A 26,273-nucleotide genomic window follows, 5' to 3' on the forward strand; every position below is an offset into this window, starting at 1 on the left:
TAAACTAAACTGAAGCTTGTACACGTTTAAATTTGACGCACCTGTTCAACATCAAGGTTCATTTAAAGATGATTATTTAATCCCCCTAGCCTGATGTGTTTGTACTGAATTATCCTTTCTCAGAGACAATCACCAGGACACGCTTTCATTTTGAACTTTATTTAGAATAGCTTGTAATATAATTGCAGAACAGTTGGATTGAATTCCTGAGAGTAATCGTTTGGCACAATGTACAGAAGAAGCATCAGTCCCTTTTAAGGCTTAAAATAAAGTATTTGTGGGGAGATTTACCCTCACAAATGATTTACACAGGTGTCCGAACAAGGCAACACAAAACAGACAACAGCAGTCAACACGTAATAAAACTACAAAGATGTAACATTACAGTTTTGATCAAACATATTTGGAACTCTTCGAGAGTCTGTTTAAACAGTTGTGATGCAAGCTGTTTTCTACATGGAAATTGAGTCGTTCTTCAATTACATCCAGTCTGGTGGCTGAAATAAGATTTATTTTGAAAATGAATTGATTCTGTTCAGTTTGTCATTAAGTATGCATTGAAACCGAATGTGGTTTGTGTTAACTCTCCAAGAGACTCAAACCATCTGTAACACTGAATCGCTTTTATCGCAGTATCAGTGCTTATTCTCAAGTAGAAGCCACAAATACAGATACATTTTACTATAAATTATTTTTTTAAATAATAAGATGATATTGGCCGTTACATTTGCACATTAAACTAAATGTTTAAGGTCCCTTCAGAGTACCATTTAGTATGGCAATCAAAAGGTTGTAACATGAAAAACATGTTTATGGAGCAACTAATTCTCTGGCCACAAGGCAAAATCATATTTTGCTAACCCAGTTTCTACCAACATGTCTATAGCTATCGGAATCTATATTTAGAATCGTGTAAAAGCTCACTGTCAATATGAAGCAAAAATGCATTTTAGATACAGCTTCATGCCACATTTAAATCAGATGCATTTGGCAATTACAAAAGACAGACATGTTATTTGATATAACCAGATACGGATTATCACCAGTTATTTTATTAAAAGAATGCATGTGGTCTGTATCTAAAATCATATATTTTGTCGTCTCTAATTTCAAAAGTTTTGTAACACTGGACATTTACATGTTATTCTCCTTTTATATATACAGTAGAGAGTCAATTATCCGATCTTTGATCAACCGTACTGTCTAATCAACGGAACGCATCTGTAATCACGTGATGAATTGCGTGTGGTGTATTACACACACAGCTTCTGCTGCTAAAATGGCTACGAGATTTAGCTTCCCCAAAAAAGGACCAGCAGACTGAGGCAAATGGAAGAATTATTCAGACCACCAAACCCTTAGCTAGAGCATCGTGTGCTTTAAATTGTTGCAGTTAAGCAAATTAAAACAGTGACCTCGCTCTTGATTTTTCTTCTATTTCGTCAGTAAGGGCCGGAGATCCTGTCTGTTATTGAGCAGCTAAGAACTTTTATTCATTTCAATTGCATGTTATTACAATGCCTTAACAGCAAGTATCAAAGTATTTGAATTTTTGAAGTTTAATGATTCCTAAAGTTCTGTAATGTGTCAAAGTTGTGCTGAATTGTATTCTTTGATTTTCAAAGTTTGGTATATGGTACGTTTAATGACAGTATTTCATTACCTTAACTGTAGATTAAATTAATTGCATTAATTTAATGATTTGTAAAGCTTTGTAATTTTGTATGCTTAATGTGATAGAATAGGTTACCAGCTATATAACATCAGTAGGTACTTGTGTATGTTAACTTTATTCTATATATTATTAAAGGTACAGTAATTGTTATTAATACCTGTTAGATTATCTATACAAATCGATTATGCAACTTAGTAGCAGTCCCAATTAGTTCAGATAATTGACTCTACTGTACATGAAATAAAACAAAAAAAAAACACAATGCTGATTATATAAACCTTTTTCAAAGAAGAAAAATGAAATGCTAAACAGAAAAAAAGATAATATGATCAGTAAGGAATAGTTTATTGCTTTTGGGTAGTACTGTTCTGTGCTTTACACATTTGAAGTATGAAACTGGCATCTGCCACCTGATAGAAGCCAGCTAGAGCTGGAAGGTGATCGGCTGTTGGTACGGAATCAATTTTCTAATAAATATGTAATGTCATAATGGAAATTAACTTGGTGGTGTCACTGTCACCAATTATAAAAGCTTTCCTCCATTGTTTCTAAATATAACAAAACAATAAAATAATTGACCTATTTGCAACTATTTTTCATTAAAACAAATGGGGCATGCTTTACTTTTAAAACTGGACCCTTCAAGATGTTATTAGCAGAATGCTTATCCCATAGAATGGCCCTGCTTTTTACATCTATACTAAGCATTGTATATGCTTCTGCACAAGAACAGTACTGACCCCAAATGTTTTTGTATATCAGTAACAGTAATATAACTGTGACCTCGCTCCCCTGTAGGAATCATCCCATTGTGCTTCAGAGGGTTCCCCTTCAAACAGCATGGAGTCTGGTAGAGCGGCGCCCTCTAGTGGATCTGGCTGGCAGAACTCCACCACAAACTCCTCCTCAGAGTTCTGTAGGGTTGTTGACCAATCTGCAGTGTTCAGTTTACCAGCTGCGCCCCCGTACTCTTCAGGGAGGATGCCTGAGGGGATTCTTTGATAAAGGGAGTTCAGGTCTGACCCGTGAAGAATAAACTAGGTGGAAAGAATAAGAGAAAACACACAGAAAACAAACGTACTACAGGCTGATTACAAACAAAAGTGGACATGTTTGAACAGTATCTGTTACTCCTGTGTTCATCCTATTTGTTCAGTCTATATATATATATATATATATATATATATATATATATATATATACACTACCGGTCAAAAGTTTTAGAACACCCCCATTTTTTCCAGTTTTTATTGAAATTTAAGCAGTTCAAGTCCAGTGAATAACCTGAAATGGTACAAAGGTAAGCGGTAAACTGCCAGAGGTTAAAAAAAAAAGTTCAGGTTACCAAAAACTGAAAAATAATGTACATTTCAGAGTTATACAAAAAGGCCTTTTTCAGGGAACAAGTAATGGGTTAACAACTTACAGCTGTTCTGCAGCAATGGAAGTAAATTAAGCCTTAAAAGTTGATGCTAACAAGTCCTACAGGTGTCCCAACTTTTGTTGATTACTTACAAACCCTCTGACAGACAGACCATTATAACCCTTAAAAGTGTAGGTCTTTCCTTTAGAGAAATTGCAAAGAAAGCCAAGGTGTCAGTGAGTACAGTTTCCTACACCATCAAAAGGTACTTGGAAACTGGAGGAAACTCTGACAGGAAGAGGTCTGGCAGACCCAAAGCCACAACAGAATCAGAAGACAAGTTTCTGAGAGTCAACAGCTTGCGTGATAGGCGGCTCACAGGACAACAGCTTCAAGCACAGCTTAACACTGGTCGAAGTAAGCAAGTCTCAGTTTCAACTGTGAAGAGAAGACTTCAAGCTGCAGGTTTGACAGGTCGAGTGGCAGTAAGAAAGCCATTGCTAAGATGGCAAAATAAGAAAAAGAGGCTTGCCTGGGCCATGAAGCACCGCCAGTGGACTACTGAAGACTGGAAGAAGGTCTTACGGACCGATGAATCAAAATTTCAAATCTTCGGTTCATCACGCAGGGTTTTTGTACGCCGTCGAGTAGGCGAAAGGATGGTTCCTCAGTGTGTGACACCAACTGTCAAACATGGAGGAGGAAGCGTGATGGTCTGGGGCTCTTTTGCTGGATCCAGAGTCGGCGACTTGCACAGAGTGAGTGGCACCCTGAACCAAAACTACTACCACAGCATTTTGCAGCGCCATGCAATACCCTCTGGTATACGCCTAGTTGGTCAGGGGTTCATCCTACAGCAAGATAATGACCCAAAACATACCTCCAGGCTATATCAGAACTACCTTAGAAGAAAAGAACAAGACAGTAGGCTTCAAATCATGGAATGGCCAGCACAGTCTCCAGACTTAAACCCCATCAAGCTGGTTTGGGATGAACTGGACAGAAGGGTGAAAGCAAAGCAACCTACAAGTGCAACACATTTGTGGAAACTTCTGCAACAGTGTTGGGAAGAACTTTCCGAACAATATTTGATTTCCATTGTAGAAAGAATCCCACGAGTGTGTTCGGCTGTTATATCTGCAAAAGGTGGCTACTTTGATGAGTCAAAAATTTAGATTAAATTTTGTCAAACAAAACGATTCCATGATTTCTTTTTTATCTCCAATTGTTTATTTGTTCTATGCTTTAATTTCAGAGTACATTGAGACATTAAACTGCGTAAATTTCAATAAAAACTGGAAAAATGGAGGTGTTCTAAAACTTTTGACCGGTAGGATATATATATATATATATATATATATATATATATATATATATATATATATATATATATTACAGTCTTCTTTTATTATATACAGACAATGCCGTCTACTGTGTTAAGACAGTCTTAATATATAAGGCTGATTTCAACAGCATGTTTAGAATTAAAATATCCTGCATGTTTAGAAACATGCAGGATATTTTTCGTCCCACATAAAGCATGTTGATCTTTAAATACATCAGTCAGTTTTAAAATGTATCATCCTTCGTCAAAGCAGTAAACAAAGGAGATATTTAATTCCATACTGTACCGATTTCATTTATAGTGTCCTCACACCATAGCTTTTCATTAAAGTTATAGGCAGCGTGCTTTAACAATCTTTAGTTTTTATCACCACTTAATACATCAAGTTACTTACTCTTTGTGCCATCTTCTCCTTCAGAAAAGGCTTGATGATGGCAAATATCCCCTTGAAAATCCTGGGCTCATTTATGATGTTGACTGCCTTTATCCGAATCGGAAACCCATCCTGGAAAAACAAAAATCAGTTCTTCTAAGCCTGCATTCCTTCACTGCATGCTCCACAACATTCTGAGCCTCAATCACTAAACACTGCTACAAAAAAGAACACGTCAGCACTGAAAACAAAGGGGTGGGGTTTATGTCATTCCGCATGATTATTAATGAAAGAATATCATACCCGATTCATATCAAAATAAAAAAAAACAGGAAGGCATGCCATTACACTGGAGTCTTCACAGCATTTGAACTGTTGTGGAAGGCTAGGCGATCCTTCCTCATTGAATACCAAAATCTGCAAAGAAGGATCTGTTCTCCTGAATGGTTTTTGAGACTTTCACTGCTTCAGTAATCTGTGCAGCCAACCAGGCATCTACTGTCAGCCAGCTACCAAAGTCAGATCAGACTAAAATGACTTGTAAATCAGAGAGGGACAGCTTATTCACAAAAACAAAAAATGCTATGCAATCATCATACCTGTAAAAATATGGTGCCATAGTTAAATCACGTTGACTAATGACTCATCCATTACTATAATACTGCATATATTATTTACCATTGGTTGTGTATGTGTGTAATACAGATTTCTAATAGCAAACTGCACCTTCGAGATGCCCCCTTACCTGAAGAATTCCCACCACTTTCTTGGCCAGGAAAGGTCCTAGCTGAGAGGCATGGGCCAACCCAACCCCATTGTAGTCTGCAAGAATAACCAGCCCATTCACCTGGGTCTCCTCCGGCTGGATCAGTTTCTCCAGAGTCAGATATATTGCACGGATAGTGTCTAAAAAGGGGTAGTCACTAGGTCTCCACTTCCCTACAGGTGGGAAGAAGAAATATGCAAAAAAAAATTACTAGCTGAATTGCCAGCCTCATATTTAAGATAACTTGATAACTTTTTGTATTATCAAACCAAGCAGATTTCCAAAAGGCAGGACTGTCTTTGAGTAACAAAGTGGTCTTTCAACACGGTCTGCTTATAAAAAAAAAGGCATGCTTAAAAGGCCAAACCAGGAAGAATGTAGTAAACTGTAAACAGAATATTGTTGACACGGTCAATGTGTGCACTAAAAAAAAAAGCATCCGCTGACCTGCTCTTAACTGTTCATCTATATAGCGCCTTGGGATGTTTTTAATGTAATACATATCTAATACATTTGAATCTCTTTTATTGGAAATCACTCCTTATCCAAACTAGAGGCGTGTCTCCCAGCATGTTCTACTAACCCCCACTCTGATGTTTCTTGTAGTATTTGAAATAAAATGGATTCTACTATGTTACAGTGGATGGAATACCTGGTCGGAGACACAAGACAAGACGTCCGTCAGGGTCTGGATGTGGTAGGACAGTTAGGAACCCCGAGTCCAGCACGTGTTTTATTGTCGACGGCCTGAGATTGTGGAACACCTCCGGCCAGCTGCGTCGACTGGCATGGTAGTTGACTAGAAGCTGTAGTGCTTTGTCATAGTCAAATTTCCTAGCCCGGAGGAAACGCAACAGGAAGCCGTCGTCTAAGCGAGTCCTGAGGTTTGGGCAATCTTTTAGGACCATATCTCTGAGAGCCTGGACGTCTCGGAGTCTCCATTCTGGCTTCTCCTGAAGCTCCTCTCTAGCCTTAGCGACCAGCTCCGGTGTTAGGGTGCAGGAATACGCATGTGGCAGTGACTGAACCTCGTTTTCAACAACAGGTCCAGCAACAGTGAAGTCATTCTCTTCTGCCATTGGCTACTTGTGTACTGAGAAAAATAAGATATTGTATCATTATAAAAGATCTGTCCAATGGGCTTGTTTGTTGTTTTTGCTTTGTCATGCACCAATACTTTCTGCTCTATACTTCAAGGTACAAATCTGCCACATTAAATAGGTTTAGTGGTTTCATCTTTGCAGTCAGTGGTGATCATCACTCAATGGAGAATCGAAAACAACTGAACTAACCCCTCACCCCTCAAGACAGCTCAGACACGTGGGGAATATTTAGAAAATAGAAGAAGAAGAAGAAGAAGAAGAAGAAGAAGAAGAAGAAGAAGAAGAAGAAGAAGAAGAAGAAGAAGAAGAGCATTGATCAGATCCCTGGGTCTATCTAGGGTTGCATTTTTTTGAAGAGCAAAAGAAACAACAGCGTAAAATATGATTTTTTTTATTATTATTATTATTTTTTTTTTTTTTTTACATTACGATGTACATAAACGGTAACTTCCATATATCTGTCCAAACCAGACGAAGAAAAATATGTTGAATTCCAAGGAAAATCATGACGGGGTTTTACATAGCAGGTCGCTTAGAAATATCCAGCCTGTCTCTGTCGCATACACCACCGCACCAAAAAATGAATAAAGCGTCCTGTCCATCATCGCTTACAACGCTTAGAAATGATAACAATAAAATTCTATGCGCGAGGACCTAAATATTAAAATGTATATTTTAACTTTTACTGTAAATGCAATTTATTTCCACCCTGTAAGTGGTCAATTTTCGTAAGCACCCTACCCACTTTTCCAATCCAGTCTATACCTTACTGTCAGTACACACATTGCCGTCCGATTTACAATACAAATAGTAGGCTATTTTTCTCTTTAGTAAACTCTAAAAAATAAAACGTTTTTTTTTTCTTCTTTAACCATAATTACTCGGTATTTGGAAATGCTTTTATCTTTGTTCAGATTTAAAGACCATGCAGTCGCTTGTTAATATTCACAATAAATACACTTAAACGCCCTTGTTGATGCATGTACATCATTCATTAATATGTATCCAAACACACGTTTTTATTTTTAATGACAATGTTATAGCACAATACCCCTAATGTCACTGACCTGTCCACTTTTTCCAACTTCCTGGATTTGTGCAGGTAGTCTCTTTGTCAGCCTATCCATTTGGATAACCAATATCACGTGATAACTGGTGGCATCGCGTCATGTTCCTGCTAATACGTATAATGAAAATATATGCGTTAACACAGCAATGTATCATTTAACAAGTTTAATTATTAACTCAGAAAAATAAGTGTTCGACAAAGCAAAGAATACCTCTGATTCCTCCAAGTGTTTATATATATATATATATCACATTTTACTTTATTGACACGCTATGCCGAATTGTACCACCAGAGGGTGGTCATGCATCACTTATAAATCCAGGACAGGCGAAGCATTAAAGCACCATACAAATTGACCAAGCTAAACCTGTATAGGGGTTGTTTTTTACTGATAAGGATTACTCTTTTGTTTGTTGTTGAAATGTCATTGGCAGTTCTGGACATGTAAGGTTAATCAGACTTATAGGAAATATATACCACTGTGGACAATCAGACGTCTTCTTATGAAGTCCAGTGTGTTCACACTCTTTTTCTAAAGGTTAGGAGCCAACTTCATTCCTGTCTGTTATCAGTTCCTAAAGGGCGCCACACTCTTCTCTATAGAGACCTCAGTGAACTGACTGCCCTTTGGTGGGTTATTCAGCTGTCCTCGTTCGTGGAACATTTACACTATTCTATGAAAGTTTCAGGTGTATCCTCCATTATATCTTTGCTCAAAAATTCCTGTCTGGCTAACGTTTCGGTATGTTTCATACTTTTCCCAAGGCAGCATGCGTTTGAAAACAAACAGTGGAGGTACTTGTAGGATTTTGATGGCAAAGCAAATATGTCGGTTTATTCCAATTTGAATCTGTGTTTGTGATCTCATTATAAGCCTTGCACTGCTACTATGTAGTGCTCTATATAGTCCTTGAAAAGTTTTAACTTGAGCCACAAATCTTAAATTATTCCTGTCTTTCACTCAAAGTGTTCCACTATAGGTTCATTTCTTTTCATATTTATTATATTCAATAAGTGACTCTCTTGTCTTTTATATAATATTTTACTGGTCTCACCATCATGCTGTAGTTCAGGATTTTTTTTTTAATGAAGTTACTATTATAAATGAAACGTTTTAATACAGTATAGTTTCCCCCCTCTGTTTGTAATTTAACATTTATCTTTACAAATATATGAACTTACTTTCCGTGTGCTTTAGCTTGCATTTATATCCCTTAAATGATCTATTATCCTTGTGTGTCTACTATGAAAACAAATATCTGCCGAATTCGTATCTCTTTTTAAAAGCTTGGTGCTTTTGAAATATTTGGTAAGAATCTTAACAGCACTCTCAACCTTTTATTTCCAATGTATTTTGTATTCCAAGATGTCGTCCCTGTTTAACTCATCAACTTCTCCTTAAATCCTCTTTTTAAAGATGTATTTAATTCATTTCCATGTTTTTATAACCATTTCACCAGAGCAGATTCTTCTAGCCCTACCCTTGTGGGAGCTTTTTTAAAAAAAAAAAGTAATTCAAGCATGTATTTTGAAACTGTGCATTTGTCAGGCATTACATCACACATTCACACAGCCAACACACACACAGTTGTAATTTGGTTAAACCATCTCTACCCATTCACCTTTTGTGCAGGTGGCCAGGTGTAATCAGTTATCCAATTAACCCAGCCACCTCCTCACAGGTGTGTTTGGCTCCCCTCCAATCAGGTTAGACTGGCACAGTCCAGCCACATTCTCACACAGTTGGCTGTTTGAGGGGAATTATACAGAAAATAGGACACAGATTTAACTCCAATCGCTGCACTAACACAAACACATACTATTTAGAAATATTTACAATGCACAAAGCCACTCCGAAGCAGCTTATAAAATGTTGCAATGTGTTGATATATTTTTTAATACAGTGATTTTTTTTTACTTTACTTTAATTGAATGAATCCTATGCCTTTGGTTTTGGACAGAAGCTACTTGCTAGAATAATATATTGGGGCTAATATTCAAAACTTTACTCCAAAGGGTAAACTATTTTTTGGAAAGGTAAACAGTAAAAACATTCAAGTTACAAAATGAGAAATAAACAACCTTTGAATTACACTGCGATGCATTTCTCTTCCACACGGTCATTTGGATTGTATTTCATTGGTTGTTTTCATATAACATGTTTAAAAACTGTTCCCGTTTAAGTAGTTTTGTTTAATACTGTTGGAGCTGAGCATTGAATTTGGTTTTTGCTGATGTTTTTTTTTGTTTGTTTTTCAATGAAAACTTTTAACTGATTATTCATTTACAGCAGTTTCTCCTGACTCAGCACCCCTGCCAGTACATGGCGTTCTCAAGAATGTTCTTTTTTTTCTGCACTGCAAAAGTCATTATTTCAGTAAATAATTTAAACCGCAGCTAATAGCTGTCCCTGTCACTGATTTGCTTTGTAGAAAACACAACACCTGTTAAAGAACCCTCCCTTCACTTGGGCATTGCAAATTATATTGTAGCTTTTAAAAAACACATGAGACTTGATCAACATACCCAGCTGGGATAAGACACATTCTATTAAATTCATATTGTTGGGGTAATAATTCACTATTCTAGAGCATCTCTCTCCTCTATTCCAGCCACCTCCATTCTAACCTGCAGTTAACACAAGTGTATCTTTAACTAAAGGAACTGTAAACTGTTACACATTTTCAAAAAAAGGTAAAGATGATAGTACAAGTATGGATTGTCCAGCTTGATACTCAGTATATTTCAGTGTGGTGTGATACTAAGTGGAGAGTGACAGTAACAGGAGTGATATTAAAAGGATTGACTGTAAGAGGAATGAATAGTGTAACTATGTCAACAGAACAACAACCTACATAATACTGGCAACTACTGTTCCTTGAAGCAAGCTTTAATTATTTTATGACTGAGTTATAAAGTAATCATAAACCCTTGCTCTGAGAGAACAAGAAGACTTAGCAATGCCACGTTGTCCAATTTGCCTTTTTTATGATTCCTTTTTCCATGGGTGCAGTTTCTATGGCGAACACTGAGTCTCAGCCCATGGTATGATTCAATAGTGACACTATCCCATAACATTTGATTAAAATCTACTTACTACTGTTTAAGATCTTCTGGCTTCTGTACAGGAGTGCTCACAAAGGTGAGGGCTTGCTAACACGGAAGACTACAGACCCTTCTTGATAACAGACCAGTTCAATCACGTACTGTAGGCCTGGTAAAAAGAATGATGGGAGTCTACAATCTGTCTCATTTAGAACAGCAATACAGTAAGATGAAAAAATAATAGTTTTACATTCTTCAGGAAGAAAACTCATTTTATAGAGATGCACTGATACAAATGAACCCTTTATAACTCTTTCTCGATATGATAGTATCTATTATGATATTAGTTTCTATATCTCTATTGAGAAACCATTGTAAAATCTGTGTATCTCCCAAAGGAAACCCTTGAAGAACCAACATAATGGAGCTGAATTTCTGCTTTTTAATTAAAAAGAAACAGCCTTTCAAGTTACAAAATGACAAATAAACTGCCTTAAATAAACTGTCATGGGGTGTTGTGCTATTGATGGAATGCTTACTGGAGGCCCAGTATTTGCAGAGCAAACACAAGTTGCACAAACTGCTTTCAAAGATAACAGACTGAAGCCTCTGAAACAATATCAGCATGCTTGTTTTGTTTCTGCTATCATTTTGGTTCTAGCAGAGTGGATATTTTGTAAGCAGTGCCCATGATTTCTGATGCTGGTTTCACTATTGTTCCAGTATTGTTCGTCTGGTGCACTCCCTTTGCATGGACTGGGTTTAGTTCTGGTTTTCTTTATTCCTGAGGTTCTAAGGTTTTTACTAAGGGTTTTGCTCTTACCAATGTCAATGCGGTTGCTCTATGCCTCTTGCTTGACTACACTAGTGACATTTTCATACATTGACATACCAATGATATCACAATGGTTTGAACCTACAAGTGCAGGCAATCCATTGCAATACCATGTTCTGCTGCCATGTCAGTGCATTGTGTTACCATTGATGTGGTCTGCTCATGGTCTTGTCCTTGGTAATACACTGGTCAGGGGAAATAGCACCTGGCTATCTATGGCTCACAATTGCACATGATATGTATATTCATTATTATATTAAGTCTGATATCATACCAGGGTAAAGAATTACTCTTATAAGTAGCCTGTTGTGCTTACTAGGGCCACTTCACCAGGAGGGTGAAATTCTCTCCAATCCTTTACTGTTATTAATCAATTATCTGCTTCACCGTAATAATTTAGCAATTTTCCTATGCTGGTTATACCATGCATTTACCTCACTTTACCAAGATGTGCATGCTTTACCATACCTCTCTGGGATTTGCAGTGCTTGCCTATGCTTCATCATACTTTTGTTTGGCTGTGTTGCACTTTTCTATGCTTTTACTACAACATTTTTAAGTGACAATATGACTCACCCTGCACACCGTGCAGTCATTCCTTTACCCAATGAGCCAGGGTTGCATGAACTGAATAAGATCATTTTAAAACATAAAGCTCTAAAGCTATCTAACAAACAGAAGTGTACAACAGGTAATATGTATGACATTATTTCATTTTCTGTACCTTCTTTCAAATCTATCAGACCAGAAACAGGCTCAGAAATGGATGGAAAGAAGAATCAAGAAAGTCTGTGTAAAAAATCTTTTGGCATTTATTTAATTTTTGACATAGTAAGAAGTTAGAACACCACCATTATTGCAACCTGAAGGCAGTATCCAGTATACACGTGGTTGTTAAGGCACTTTCTGTTAATAAAACATTTATAATACACTTTTCAGAAACTACAGTACTCTAAATACAAAGGGGAAAAAAGAACATCTCCTGAATTATTTCCCGTGCCTACTGCTTTATGCTTTCGATGCATCACTAGAAACAGTCATTATAATTTATACATTGATTTGGTTGGGAAATTAAGCACTTAATAAATTAAAGAAGCCTCACTTTCCAAGACAGCAGGTACAATAAAAGGCTGTAACCCCATTTCAGAATATGAAACGACAGTTTTTAAGTAACAGCTTGGTTTACATCTGAAGGTTTTAACAAAGGAATATTGACAAAAAGTTGCACCAGTATTCTGCTACACAAACTGTATGTATTTTACACTGTAAATAATAGCATTTAGAAGTGTTACAATGAATGTAGGTGTGTACTGTATGTATGTATGTATGTATGTATGTATGCATTCTTGTACTGTGCCTATTCTTATCAGATGGAAGCCAGAGAAAAAAAGAAATGTAGGAAACTATTTAACATTGTTTCTCTAATGTTAGAATTACTCATTTGATCATATAATTGAAGCACCAACAACATGAATTTTCAGTAAAATGCAATAAAAAAACAAACAAACAAACAAACAGGAGGACTGCTGATAAAAATGAAGCTCTGCTTTGCCACCACCAGAAAACATGTCATATGCTATCAATAAAACATGTCATATGATATCAATAAAACATGTCATATGATATCAATAGAACATGTCTTTGTGAATGGAGCTTTCAGACTTGCACTGCTGCGGGTCTGCCAAGGGTTGCAGTGCAGTATGTAAAGCTTCATTTAAAAACATATTTGTGAATAAGGTTCCTTTTCATTTCCAGATTTGAAGAAAAGTTGCTGTTTGGATTATGTTCCAAGGCTTTTTTCATGTTGGGTTTTATTATATCATTGTAGAAAAAGTAGACGGCAAACCATTTTAAACGGCTAACTAAACTACATTTATTCTGTGAGCTTCTCACCACCAGGACTGAAAAGAAGGCACTGTGTGCCAGGGGGTCTTTCAAGTTAAAGGCTGAGTTACTTTTCTTAACGGTCTGTTAGACTTCTGTGTCCAAGCTTACCATCTTGTGGTCACAACAGATAAATATATATATAGTTTTTCCTAACATCTGTACAATAGGTTTAGATACCATAAATTATTATTTCTACAGCTTTCTTGGCTGTACTTAAAAAAAAAAAAAAGATAATCCAAAATCATTTCACATTCTGCTTGGAGGTTCCGAGCTCCACCCCCATGACTATTACATCGCCTCCACCCCCGTGGCTCTTACATCGCCTCTTGCTTGGTTGCGATGGGTTGTTGGATAGATATTGGCTGCTTGGCTACAGTAGTGATCACCCCCTGTGCCATTTTGTACTGCTCTGAGCTGGAGCCTGCAGGAGGGGAAGGAAGTGGAGTTTCGGGAGTGGCTGGACAAAGAAAAAGAGAAGGAATGTTAATACTGTGAAAGTCAAAAATAATAATACTGATATTAACGACACAAACAGTACAACACTGGAGCTATCAAAGTGTAATACTTTCACTTTCACCTGCTTCTAGAAGTTTGAGGTTTTTTTAATCTTAAATGATGTGTGTGGTTCCATTATCATTGTTTTGTACTTACAGATCTGTCCATTGTGAATCTGATTAGGCATGTTGTTGGACACTAGGACAATATTGCTGAGATGTTCTTGGACCAAGTGGGGGTGGAGAGTGTGGGGTGTGTGAGGGGCTTCGTTTGCAGAACCTTCAAACCGAAAACAAAACACTTGTAATCATCTGAACATGAATCAAGTATGCTGTGATGCATAGTTGTGTAATGGATTTAAAATTACCTCCTGTCTCGTTTAATGCTGTTACATTTTACCTGGGTGACCTACTGTCTTTTTATAATGGGTTTTTTATATAGGACACATTGCCACCCAGTGGATGAATGCTGTATCTGCAGCAGTGATTTTAAAAGGAAATCCAAATCCATTAAATGCACACCTTATTATAGTGTTTGCTGATATTGACTAGAATTGAGGCCTGTAATGAAAAACAATGTCCTGAGGGTTTAAAAAGTGACAGACAGTAGGTACATATCAGCTTTATTAAAGTCTTAATATTAAACTCTTATTGAACATTATTCATTTAGAGAAATCTGTAATGCTTGACTGGTCCACCATTTTGTTTATTGTATGTTGGCATTAGAAGTCATTGCTGAGTTTTTTTTTTTGTCATGTGACCATGTATTAGCCAATTGGGAAGTAATCTAAGGGTTTAATAATATATAACACATACACCAGCTGGGGCTCATAAAACATATTCTAAACAATACACTAATGTATGATGAGTGAATAAGGGAAGTACATGCACTCAACTGTCAGCAATTGTATTAATATAGGTCTAGAATCAAGATAAGGAAAGAGTTGTTTGTATATTTTATAAAATATGATGAGAAAACATACATTGGGGATTTTTTTTATGTAAGCCAGTATTTTCTGGCTCTGGAGCTGCTAATTGTTACGTGGTCACCTTTGCTAAGAATGAGGCCAAGGCCACACCACTGAGAGAGAGCCTTGGCTGGAATCAGGCTGAACTGACTGCTGCCAATGCCCGGGCCAGTGAACCCTTTGATTTACCTATTCATTAACTGAACCATATCAACCTTTTAAAAGGCTTCTGACAACAGTTATACAGATAACCTTTGCCACTGTGCTATTCGGTGTACAATTAAGACTTGAGCACCCTCGAGATTGCTCTTATTTTGTTGTGACACTTTATTTGAAGTGGCATTAACTGCATTCTGTATTGTACTGAACCACTCCTTATAATATATTGAAACAGGTATCACATACTGCACCAATGGGACATTTATTGGGTTGGAACTGAGCTCTTCAGCCTTGAATAAAACTGTTTTTTGAAGAGTGGTTCTTTTAGGTTAAAGAGTGCTTTGAAAAATGTGAAGGAACTAATAACAGTTCTAAAAGTTTTCTCGATCTGCAGGCTTGATTTTATCAAGGACTTACCAGTCCTTAATAGTTATATGGCCTTATTCACAAAACTTTAAGGAGTGTTTTAAGGAATGTTTGTTAAAGTCCATTTTGATTATAAATTATGTCTGCAAACCTTCAAATAGTCCTTAAAGTTAAGAAAGGGCATTCTAGTTTGTAACTGGTAACAGACAGTTTACTAGCACCACCAAACGTTGCTCATTGTGTGTTAATAGTCATTTTATATATATACCTTTTTTCATAAACATGTTACCATGAATATGATTTGCTAACTTGTTATTAAGCTGGCTGTGAACAGTTAATAAACTAAAAAGTTGAAGAATGACAACGGGAATCCCTGACAGAAGCTATTCATATCTTTCCAGTGCCCGAGTGTGGAGCTGTGAGTGTGCTTACCCCCTAGAAGCATCTCCTGCAGGAGGTTGTCTATCTTGGCCATCCCGAAGAGCTTGACGAACTGGATCTGCTCGATCATCTGCCAGGTGATGCTCTGCAGGGTGGGCAAGAGGAGGAGCAGCTCCCCGAAGCGGCCCCTCGAATCATACTGCCTGTCGTTGATGTAGTCTTCCAGGCTCACCTGAACCTGGTAGCGCATCCTCTTGATTTTACTGAGGTCACTCAGACCCTTGGAATCTGGGATAGATAATATAAAGAAGAGCGCTCAGCTCATTCCAAAAGAAGCTATAGACTATACTACATGTTCTTTGAGCTAAACTAGGGGCTACTACATTAATCAGAACCTCAACATGAGAATCCTGAGTTTGCAGACATATATAAACTGCACTTGTTTTGCATTTTTACAGTAAGTCAATACCTGGGTCGAAGAAAACAATCGCTTTCAAGCATGCGTATTCATTATCGTCCATCTGCAGCTCCTGAAATGGCAGCACCAGTTCATCCAGGATGCGCACGGCAACCCGGTTCACTTCTAAATCCGGGCAGTTACGAGGAATAATGTGGTCATTTCCTTTGGTAAAAAAAAGAAAAAACAAAATTGGAATCAACACCCAATCTTCTCCACCCACAAAGTCATTCCACAAAGACCCGTGATACTGTGGTTGATTTCCAAGTTGCAGTCTACAAGAAATCTATATTGAAAGAAATTCAAGACACTGATGTCTGGGCTAAAAGCATGCAAATCTACACCTACACCAACATTAGTTCCAGAGTAGTGATAAAACTATTTCAGCTCTCCCTTTGGGATCACATTTTCTTACCTAATAGTAAAATGTCTTTGTACATCATAGACCTCTTTGCTGCTCCAAGCAGTAGGTGCTCCCCAGCATGTGCCCGTAGTAAAGCCACCTGTATGAATCAGCATTATAGTTATTTGAATACTGAAACAGGAGAATATAGGGCACTATTTAAAATCATTACTGTACCTTCAAAACTTCATCTCAGTGTATTCATATGCTGGGTGTTTACACTAGTCTTTAATTAACTCTTGTTTTTTAGAGGCGAGACAATTCCGTGTAAATGTTTCAAGACTGAGAAACCAACAGCTTGAGAGACATTGCATTTCATTACTTAGTTAGTGGTTATAGTCGTGTAACATTAACAGGCATTTCTGTCCTTTCAAAAAGGCAGAGTTAATTAAAGACTGGAGGAAATTCTTTGAAAAAATTGCCCCATAGTCCTTCTGTACAACAGCAAGCCAAGCGTCAGTGTTTTTTTAAATCTCAGCTCTACCACTCCCCTGAAGTATGACAAGGGACAGTACCTAGCTATACACTATCAAGAGGATTGGTGCAAAACTAACTGAAAAACAAGTATAAGCTCACATTGTAATTGGGATGTTATTTCCTTGTTTGTGGCTCTTTCATTCTCATGAATTCAGGACCTAGAAATGAATTACCAAGCCCTGTCTCCTGCATGGTTCAGAATCTGTGGAGCTTTTTTTTATTTTTCAAACCAGCTTACTAGGTTGGTGCAAAATAAATGGAGCCTGGTAGGTTTTCCATGTTTCTGGCCAGTTTGAAATGCTAAGAAATCTCTCAGAAAACCAAGTTTATTTAAGTGGTGATGTGAATTTATTATAAACCTGTGTTGATTTTTTAAACAAGAAAATGTATTTGAAATGATCTTGGAAACATGGAATGCTACTGGCATATGAATGTGCAAGCTCAGGATGAAATACTGGAAGCAGCACGCATTAAAATACAACACATTGTATTAGCTGGAGTCCAGGTGGCTCACCTGGTCGTCTAGTGCTAGTTCACAGAATGCTGGAATGTATTTGGCCCATTCTACCAAGACCAGGAGCTGCTGTTTCATGGACTCACACACGTCGATGATACTGGCAATTTTCTTTGTTCGGATATCTCCATTTAGTATTGGCAATGTAGAGGAAATCTGAAACGAGATACAAGCACTGTATAAACTTCAATTATGCATGAAAATCATATTTGATACAGGTATATAAAAAACAATAACACTGAGATTCAGTTTATATAAAAACTGTTATTAGAAATCCTATTTGTGGTAGCAGATCTACATGCTGCTGCCACTGTTATAATCATTTAAACCCTAAACTACTGACCTGCTGATAACATGATTTATATTGTAAAATGCATATTGAAGTCTGATGATACACACATAACAATGACTGCAGCTTCTAAAGCCTCACATGCTGCAAGTGTTTTATTTGCATTTGGAAAGCATTGCAGATTCAACCACAGTGAAACAATTTCTTGTAGGTCAATCAATGGTAACACTATACATTAAGTGTCTCTAATTAGTGTGCATTTACATAATTACAATGTTATTATGCATAGTTACAATGTACTTAATGTGCACATTTTTTGCATGCTATAACCATAACCCTAACTCTAAACCTAACCTTAACCCCCTAATCCTAACCCTTTCTGATACAGTTGTTAACTTACATATATCCTGCAAAAAGATGTACATTTAGATGTGCATAATAACATTGTAATTAAGTGTAAAGACACATGTATTTAACGTGTAATGACTATGTAAATACACTGTAATTGGAGACTCAATGTAAAGTGTTGCCCAATAGACTTGTTATTTTCAGAGTCTATTGAACTTGCAGATGCAGTCAGCTTGCCTATCTGTTCTGTGAGTTACCTGTCTTGACAACACCTCTGCCTGGATCAGGGCTGTAATGGACGGTAGGCTACTGTCCTCGTAGCTCGACCTTCTGGTGCTGATTCGGTCTCTTTCGTTCTGAACAGCTGGGGAGAAAATATTCAACAATATTCTATCACACTGAAAAATATACAGGCAAAAATAATCATGCAATACTCATTAAATTAAAATGAACAATGAATTACAGCTTTTGATCACACAAATGTGTTTTTTGTTAACTACTAGCCAATTCCAAGTTAGAACCATTCCCATATCAGCTAATTTATTTCATAATGTTTTCCTCTACAAATGTACTAGCCAAATAATAATAATAATAATAATAATAATAATAATAATAATAATAACAATAACAACAACAATAATAATAATAATAATAATAATAATAATAATAATAATAATAATAATAATAATAACAATAACATGCTATAGTAAAACAGTGTTATAATTACCTTACAAAAGCTTTACTAACATGCTATTCTAATAAACTTTGTATTAATAATCATCAACCCCTACATAACACATGTATAGGTGTTTTATTAGTGGATGCCCCCTGGAAAACTATGAATCAATCCTTTCAAATGATTTCTTTGAATAGGAGTACAATACTTTAATAAATAGTCCCGCTATGAACGCCCTCAATAGAAAACCTTACAGTCAGCTCTTGTTTAAAAAAAGAGAAAAAAAACCCTCCCAAGGTTATGGTGTTTTTATCAGTAAGGATGCAGTGTTTAATCACGCAATGATGCTTTAGAAATGTTTGTTCAGCAAAAGCCGGTCATAGACCTCAATGCGGTTTCTATTGAACATTAACAGACTGGGACTTGGCTTCCAACACAGCTCAGGTATGTCTCCAGTTGCATTTCTATACTCCTTGTTTTTAACGTAATCTTACCTTATCAGCAGTTCACCAGTAATCCCTGGTGGCAATAAAGTTTTTTTTTTATTTTTTAATCTAGTAGCAGTATTGTACTGACAGATGAGGAATTTACACGCACGGTGCTCCACAATCAACAGGCTCTCTCGATCAGAGTTGCCAGTAGCATTAAACTGACACAACCTGGCTTCCACACAGAGTCACTGGAAATAATACCCAAGTAACTCTATTAAAAACTGTATTGAGATACCTGGAGGCTCATAGGGCTAATTCACTAGCCTCTCAGGCCTCTAACTCCAGCACAGGACATTTCTCTGCTTGGCCCGGGACTGTCAGGGGGGTGTTCTGGTCAGGGGTAAAGTGAACTCACAGAATGGTGAGAGGAGTGAATAGGCTTTTCCACTTTCCCTTAAGACAGTTTATTATGGAACTGAATCTAAGTTAAGACTAAAAGGAAAAACAAATAAACAGAAAGTGTGTTATGTTTTCAACTGAATTAAACAGATAATTTCACGATAAGCAGAACATGTTGGCTGCAGATGAATACAGTCCAGGATGAGGTCCTGCAAGTATTTACATCAGAGGAGTCATACCTTCTTTTTTCATGCCTGCCCGAAAACATTTCTTCAACCTACAGTAGCGGCACTGGTTTCGCTTGTCTTTATCCACAATACACTGCCTGTTAAACCTGAAACACAACCGAAGGAATAGTCACATTAAAAACAGCTTTAACTTTACTGAGCAGTTTAAATATCGGACGAGTAAAAATGAGGTATTCTTCACTCTGGGTGTACAAGTGAACAATGAACAGAAAGAAAATTGATATTTCTTCTACTTCCACAAACATAACACATCAGTAACACATTTTTGAATAGACTTCTGGGGAACTATTCGCTATTTTTGTGAAACAGTGGCAGAATAGCTCTGATTATTAAATAATTTGATTATTTAAAAAAAAAAAAAAAAAAACGTCTTATAAAACACTCATGTACTGTGTTGATCAGATGAGTTAGGCCCTAAAGGCAATGCATTTACTTAATTGTAATCCAGGAAGCTTTCCATATATAAACGTTTACATTACCTGCCACAAGAGCAGCTTCTATGTGAATGATCCTCACAGTCATTTAGAATATATTATAACAACAACAAGACACATTTTCAATGTGTGGTTACAGGAGCGTTGGATGAATAACATGTTCATATGTCAGTATTGAATACATGGCTTAACAGACAGCACTTTTTATTAAAATAATGCTCTTGTTTGAAATACATAGTAATGGTCAAAAATGGAAGCATGGTGTTGTTTATAGAGAACATGGCATATTTTAAAGGGAAATCAGGTGATGGTCAAAACAACGAAGATTGAACCATTTCAAACATCCTTTGAAATGTTTATCCATTCTACATACATGCCAACAGCCCCTAGATGATCGCGACAGTCTCGATATTCTTCACAGCTCTAGGGCGTTCGCTCTCGCTCCCGTACTGTTATTCTTTTTATTTCTTTCTCTTTAGCGGCTGCTGACTCCCGTGCACTGCAGTGATTGTGTTCACATGACCAGGTCTCAGGTTACTGATGAATGATTTGGTGTGTATGATTTTGAGTATAATGTGGGAGCCACTGGAATGTGAAGGATTGGAGTTAGCTGCTACACCCTCCCTCTGGTGTCCCTCTGAACAGTTTCCAAATGTTGGCAAGTATGCTTCTACAGTATAATAGGCTGTATTCACATCTGTATAAGTTTACACTGACCTTTAGCTTTCCGATTTCTTGGCGAATCTGAAAATCTACTTACATTTGTAAGGCCGTATCGGGAATGTGTTGATATGGTTCGGACAACCACTGATGGTAAAGGAGCCATCAACGGCCCATGAATACAAATAGAGTGTGTTTGATTTGATTATGCATGGGTTTAATATTGACTGCCATGTCCAATAACCATGAAGGTGGGGCTTACATGAACGCAGGTTGCACAAAGAACAATGATACTCATGCCATGCTTATATTTACATGCCCATTGTTGGTTTCACAGACCCCATAATACTAGCTAATGTTACTTTAGGTAAGGTAAGTCCAAAATTTGTACTAATTGAGGGTCTGTTCAGAGCAGACTGGCTTTGGGAGTGCAATATGATGACACCAGTCTTAATACTTCAAGAAAACACCTTTGAATTGACAGGTTCCCCACCCCAGCACTGCGGGTCTCACCTGCAGGAGTACATGTGGTTTTTCCGGACGCTCCTCCGGAAGAAGCCCTTGCAGCCGTCACAGCTAGAGGCTCCATAGTGCTTCCCCGTGGCTCTGTCCCCACATATCGCACACAGAGCTCCTGCACTCAGGTGACTGGAGGCATTCATGTTCGCACTTTCGGCAGGTGAGGAGTCTAAAAATGACAGGAGATTTCTATTATTGTTATTACTAGAAACACTTTAGAATAGAGGTTGTTAAACCATGTGCAATGAAAATAAACATGCAAAAATATACTCAAAGAGCATTTTATTATATTTCAGACATTCTGTAGCATGCTATATATATGACCTATATTAAATATATAGTCTAGGGAATATTTATAATATTTTTCTTACATTTATTTTACACATATCCATGATTTTCTTATGTGTAGAATTTTAAATCTTAAAATATAACGTTTGAAATTTTACAGAGATATCAGCTCCATAAACTATACATTCCTAGACACATTTATTTTTCATACAGGGAATATCTGGTACTCGTATGAAATTTTGTTGGCATTGTTCGTTGTTGTTATTTTGGAGCAGCATTATACAAAATAATCATTGCCCTAACCAAATAAACATGTTTTAAAGGAAGATTAGTGACCTTATCATCTTCTAAAGGTATCCTCTCCTACTCTACTCAAATATGAAGATAAGATAAATGAGCAAGGAGTACACTACTTGAAATAAAACAGTCTATTTGCATTCAGTTAATCTGCTTGTGTCTCTGTCGGATTGGAGGATAACTATTTAAAATGTGCTAGTACATAATGTATGATAATCAGTAGGATCTGGTCTGCTTTTCACTTTCATTATGATTCAAAACCCTCCTATCTATTGATAACAGTACATGGTACAGCTTGGATAAACAAATGGCTCAGACAGCAACACTGTTCACTGGCATTTATTCCAGAGGTTTAAGTTTCAATATGTTTGCTTAGTTAAAAAGTGGAACAGTGGAGATTCTAGGTTTAAATCTATCCAAATGAGAGTTCTGATTGGATGTGAGTTAAGGTATTTATTGTTTCAGTCTAAAACCTTCCATGTTTAGTGATCATTTATTGCAGACAGGATATAATATGTTGTATTACTGTTATATGCTCAGTTGTGGGTCTACTATGCATTCTATACAATACTATAGGGCCTGGACTCTACTATTGAGAACAATGTAACACCTTAAAATAATATCTGAAAATATTATGTATGCCAATAGAATTACATAGGATACGATATTATTCTGCATTAATTTTTTTGTTAGATGACTGAAATATGCCACAGACTGAATTCAGGTGGAACATCATATCAATAACAGCAATTACACAGGGATTTCTATGGCTTTTTAGTCATTATAATTTAAAGATATTGTGTCTGATTCAGTTTGATTTTGGCAAAACTGCATTAAAAAAAAAAAAAAAAAAACGTGAAAAAAAAAAAAAACGTGTGAAGCTCTCCAGTGAGGCCAGTCATGTAAGAGTGATCTGGGCTGGGCTGCTCAATGGTACAATTAGCAGCAGGAGTGCTATGCACACTAGCAGACCAGTCTGTCCCTAATGTATGATTTAACTCACATTCGTTCTCATGCAATATCGTTTTACTGCTTGAACCCTTTTACACATCTGGACCCACACCTGAAAAGCAGCACCATAGCACCCCTTTAACAGCAGCTTTTAAAAGTTGGTACATGTACAGCATCTGCTGTTGTATATTATTCTAAGCCCTGTTGGTTCAACAACCCCCCCCCAATAAAAAACACATTTAAAACATTCTTCAACAGAAACCTTGAGGTTATATATATATATATATATATATATATATATATATATATATATATATATATATATATATATATATATATATATATTATTAAAACAAATTTGAATCGCCTGTATTCACCCCACATCCCCCTACATCTCCTACCTTAACCCATTAAAAATGGGGTATCCCATGCACTGTGTTGGTATAGATGAAACTGGGGTATCTTTCTTGGCAAACAGGTTTGTAAATGCAGCGGTAGGATAGTTGTGATCACACAAGCATCCATAAGCATGTTATTAAAAGTGTTCAATGATGTGTGACTAAGGATTAACAGTTGATTAGTTTCAGAGCTGTTCCTACTTCTTATATCAATGACTCCCAGTAACAATGCACACCTTTGACAGCTATGCAATGAGTCTGCAATTGTAGATTTTGACAGCTCCACTAAAACCGTCATAATGCAACTCAGCTGTTTCTGGGGGAACTGTCACAAATACAGTAGTGTCCTTGTTAATACAAATACCGTAACATCATTCTAATTCATATTACTTATGGCTAATTTGTCAAGATTAATAGCAGTTCCAAATTCATGACATCTTTCGGGCACTTTGCAATTTGTTCCATTGAAATTGAATATTGCATTAAAAAGAGGCAGGACTTGTTATCTGTCCTGCTTCAGTAGTTACAGTGGCTAGTGCTTTCTCACAAGGCTAGGCCATGATTGAGTTTTCCAAGTCAAATAAAAAGAGCATGTGACACGTAGGTAAACAGAGAGAATTTGGGTTAATTAATTACTGTGTTAGTGAGGGGATCTGATGAGCCATGAAACCAGAATATAATTGCACTTGGTATCTATAAAACGTATAACTTCAGCATCAAGGTCTGAATATCACAGTTTAGACAGCAATGACAGAGAAGGGGATTCCATATCATCGCACTGTTCACAGAATTTACATTAAAACAATATAATAAATAGAAATTAAAATATCAAGCAAATCGATTAGAAATGTATGAAGCACTATACAATGTCTGTGCATTTGGTCTGCTGTAGAAATTGGCAATACAATATAAGGTGGCACTCCTACCTAACCAAAGTTAACTGATTTGGGACTGCAGTATTAGCATTAAATAATTGCACACATCGTTTTTATTATTTGGTCTTTTTTAAAAGCGGCTATAAAGACTGCAGTGCCATTTAAAGCACCAGTAAGCATGGTAAATCATGTTATAGTATTTAAGTATTACAGTTTTATAAGAGCTATTATTAGGTTCACGCAGTAAAAGACTCACCATTGCCCATCGCCAGGACTTGCATATTTTCGAACTCCAATGTAGTGTAGGCAGGGTCCAGAGCCTCGCTGTAGTCTGCCATGTCCATGTCTATCAGTGCTTTCGAAAGTCGCATTATCAGGTCACTTCGTGCTCTCTTGTCTGAGGCTAACTCTGAACTGACCACAACGTTGTCCCTTTGCAGTGAGTTCCGAGTCCCAGTTGTGACTAAAGGGCCCAGCCTACTCCAAGGCCTGTTCTCTTTAGAGGTGGAGGGGTTTACAGGTTAATGTTTAACCTGCCCACTCATTGGTGTATCAGCTTGTTTTCGAGTGATAGCAGGACTGAGATTTGTTTTTTAGATATTTATTGTTTTAATGACATATACTTCAGTAAAGTTTGCTGATTTCAGCTACTATTTAATAGCTGTAGCGGTTGCAGGATTATTTTAAAATGTCCCTTTTGAGGATGAACCCCATAGAAGATTCTTTTCTCAAAGACCAAGATCCATTATATATTGTCCCTGAATGAAAAAGCCTGGAGAGTTTATTACTTGCTTGTTTCACAGATATCAATTAGCACTAATTAAGGACTTACCTTAAGTAAGATCGTCCGAGTTCTAAACTAGTTGATAAATTAAAAGGGACAGGTGTATTTAGATCTGCCAGTGTTTAGGTTAAAATAGGCCCCAAGAACCTGAAGGGGCTCTATATGAAGGATTTAAACAATGGCATTTTTAAATATGCCAGTCTTTAGAATAGATCAAGTAATGGTACTTGGTGACATCATTCATTATCTCAACCTAAACAATTGCTGACAGTTTCTGCACTTCCCCTATTCACCAATCCACTGTTAAGAAAGAAACACCTTCTCAACAATGCACTTTCTGTGTCATTCTTGAGTGTTCAGTTAAAAGCATGGGTGTGTTTGGGCTTGTCCTGTGTCAAGAAATGTGATTGAATAGTGCTGTGATCAAAGGAATAATGAAGTGATAACTACAGGGCACATCAAGTGTGCAACGAGATAACGCTCCTCAGAGTGGATCAGATTTTTATGCCAGCGATAGAGACTCTATTCCAAGTAGACTCTATTTCTCTATATGTAACTATTATAAGCACTATGGTCTTTCCTCGTTTTAAAGTCCAATGAACAAGTCAGTTATGTGCTTCTGCTTATTTGCCAACATGTTGCTTTGCTAGCAGGTTGCTATTCCAGCAGTGGAAACCTTCAAGACGTCTACGTTTTTAAAAACTGGGCAGTGTCCTGTACATGTACAAGACAGCTGATTCCAGGCTATTGCATAGGCTACTTATCAGTGACATAGGTGTAAAAATCCTAGGACATGCAAAGTATGGAGTAGCGATATGCCAGCGATGATGAAACAAATTCGATAAATAGCGTACCTAGTAGCCTGCAATCAGCTATCCTAACTATACCTTTATACTGTATATGTAAATGAATTTAATTTGGTTTACTTTATAGAAAGCCTTAATGATTATCTCTAAGCTGGCCAATGGCTAAGCTGGGAGTTGGGAAAGAACGTTT

General features: G+C 37.0%; 2 protein-coding genes across 5 annotated transcripts in view; both read right to left on the reverse strand.

Moving 5' to 3' along the window:
* Nucleotides 1-143: 143 nt before the first annotated feature.
* On the reverse strand, nt 144-7,804 carry LOC131702072 (alpha-tocopherol transfer protein-like). Its single transcript, XM_059003746.1, has 5 exons — nt 7,693-7,804; nt 6,175-6,615; nt 5,502-5,695; nt 4,778-4,888; nt 144-2,712 (listed from the first exon to the last, which is right to left on the reverse strand). Exons 2-5 carry the CDS (start codon nt 6,599-6,601, stop codon nt 2,434-2,436), a joined length of 1,011 nt encoding a protein of 336 aa, XP_058859729.1. The 5' UTR covers nt 6,602-6,615; nt 7,693-7,804; the 3' UTR covers nt 144-2,433.
* A 4,558-nt stretch (nt 7,805-12,362) lies between these two features.
* Nucleotides 12,363-26,273, reverse strand: part of LOC117428354 (hepatocyte nuclear factor 4-alpha) — a 33,895-nt gene continuing 19,984 nt past the window's right edge. For 2 of the 4 annotated variants that reach the window (XM_059004143.1, XM_059004144.1), the window contains exons 2-10: nt 21,679-21,853; nt 20,063-20,157; nt 18,575-18,681; nt 17,681-17,836; nt 16,702-16,789; nt 16,299-16,451; nt 15,881-16,117; nt 14,113-14,235; nt 12,363-13,918 (exon numbers count right to left, since the gene is read on the reverse strand). In XM_059004143.1, coding sequence (XP_058860126.1) covers nt 13,776-13,918; nt 14,113-14,235; nt 15,881-16,117; nt 16,299-16,451; nt 16,702-16,789; nt 17,681-17,836; nt 18,575-18,681; nt 20,063-20,157; nt 21,679-21,853 — 1,277 coding nt within the window. In that variant the 3' untranslated portion in view covers nt 12,363-13,775. Of the gene's footprint in view, nt 13,919-14,112; nt 14,236-15,880; nt 16,118-16,298; nt 16,452-16,701; nt 16,790-17,680; nt 17,837-18,574; nt 18,682-20,062; nt 20,158-21,678; nt 21,854-24,749; nt 24,951-26,273 lie in introns of those variants that run through there. The other 2 variants (XM_034047240.3, XM_034047247.3) reach the window with 2 other exon arrangements.

This window comes from Acipenser ruthenus, chromosome 29 (assembly GCF_902713425.1).
Source record: "Acipenser ruthenus chromosome 29, fAciRut3.2 maternal haplotype, whole genome shotgun sequence".
Taxonomy (NCBI): Eukaryota; Metazoa; Chordata; class Actinopteri; order Acipenseriformes; family Acipenseridae; genus Acipenser; species Acipenser ruthenus.

Bases quoted from the DNA above. Each gene is read 5' to 3' on its own strand.
- LOC131702072 (XM_059003746.1), bottom strand. From the start codon at position 6,601: ATGGCAGAAGAGAATGACTTCACTGTTGCTGGACCTGTTGTTGAAAAC. The intron at 5,696-6,174 runs GTATTCCATCCA...TCCCACCTGTAG, and splicing joins TGTCTTGTGTCTCCGACCAG to GGAAGTGGAGACCTAGTGAC. The intron at 2,713-4,777 runs GTAAGTAACTTG...CTTTCCACCTAG, and splicing joins AGGAGAAGATGGCACAAAGA to TTTATTCTTCACGGGTCAGA.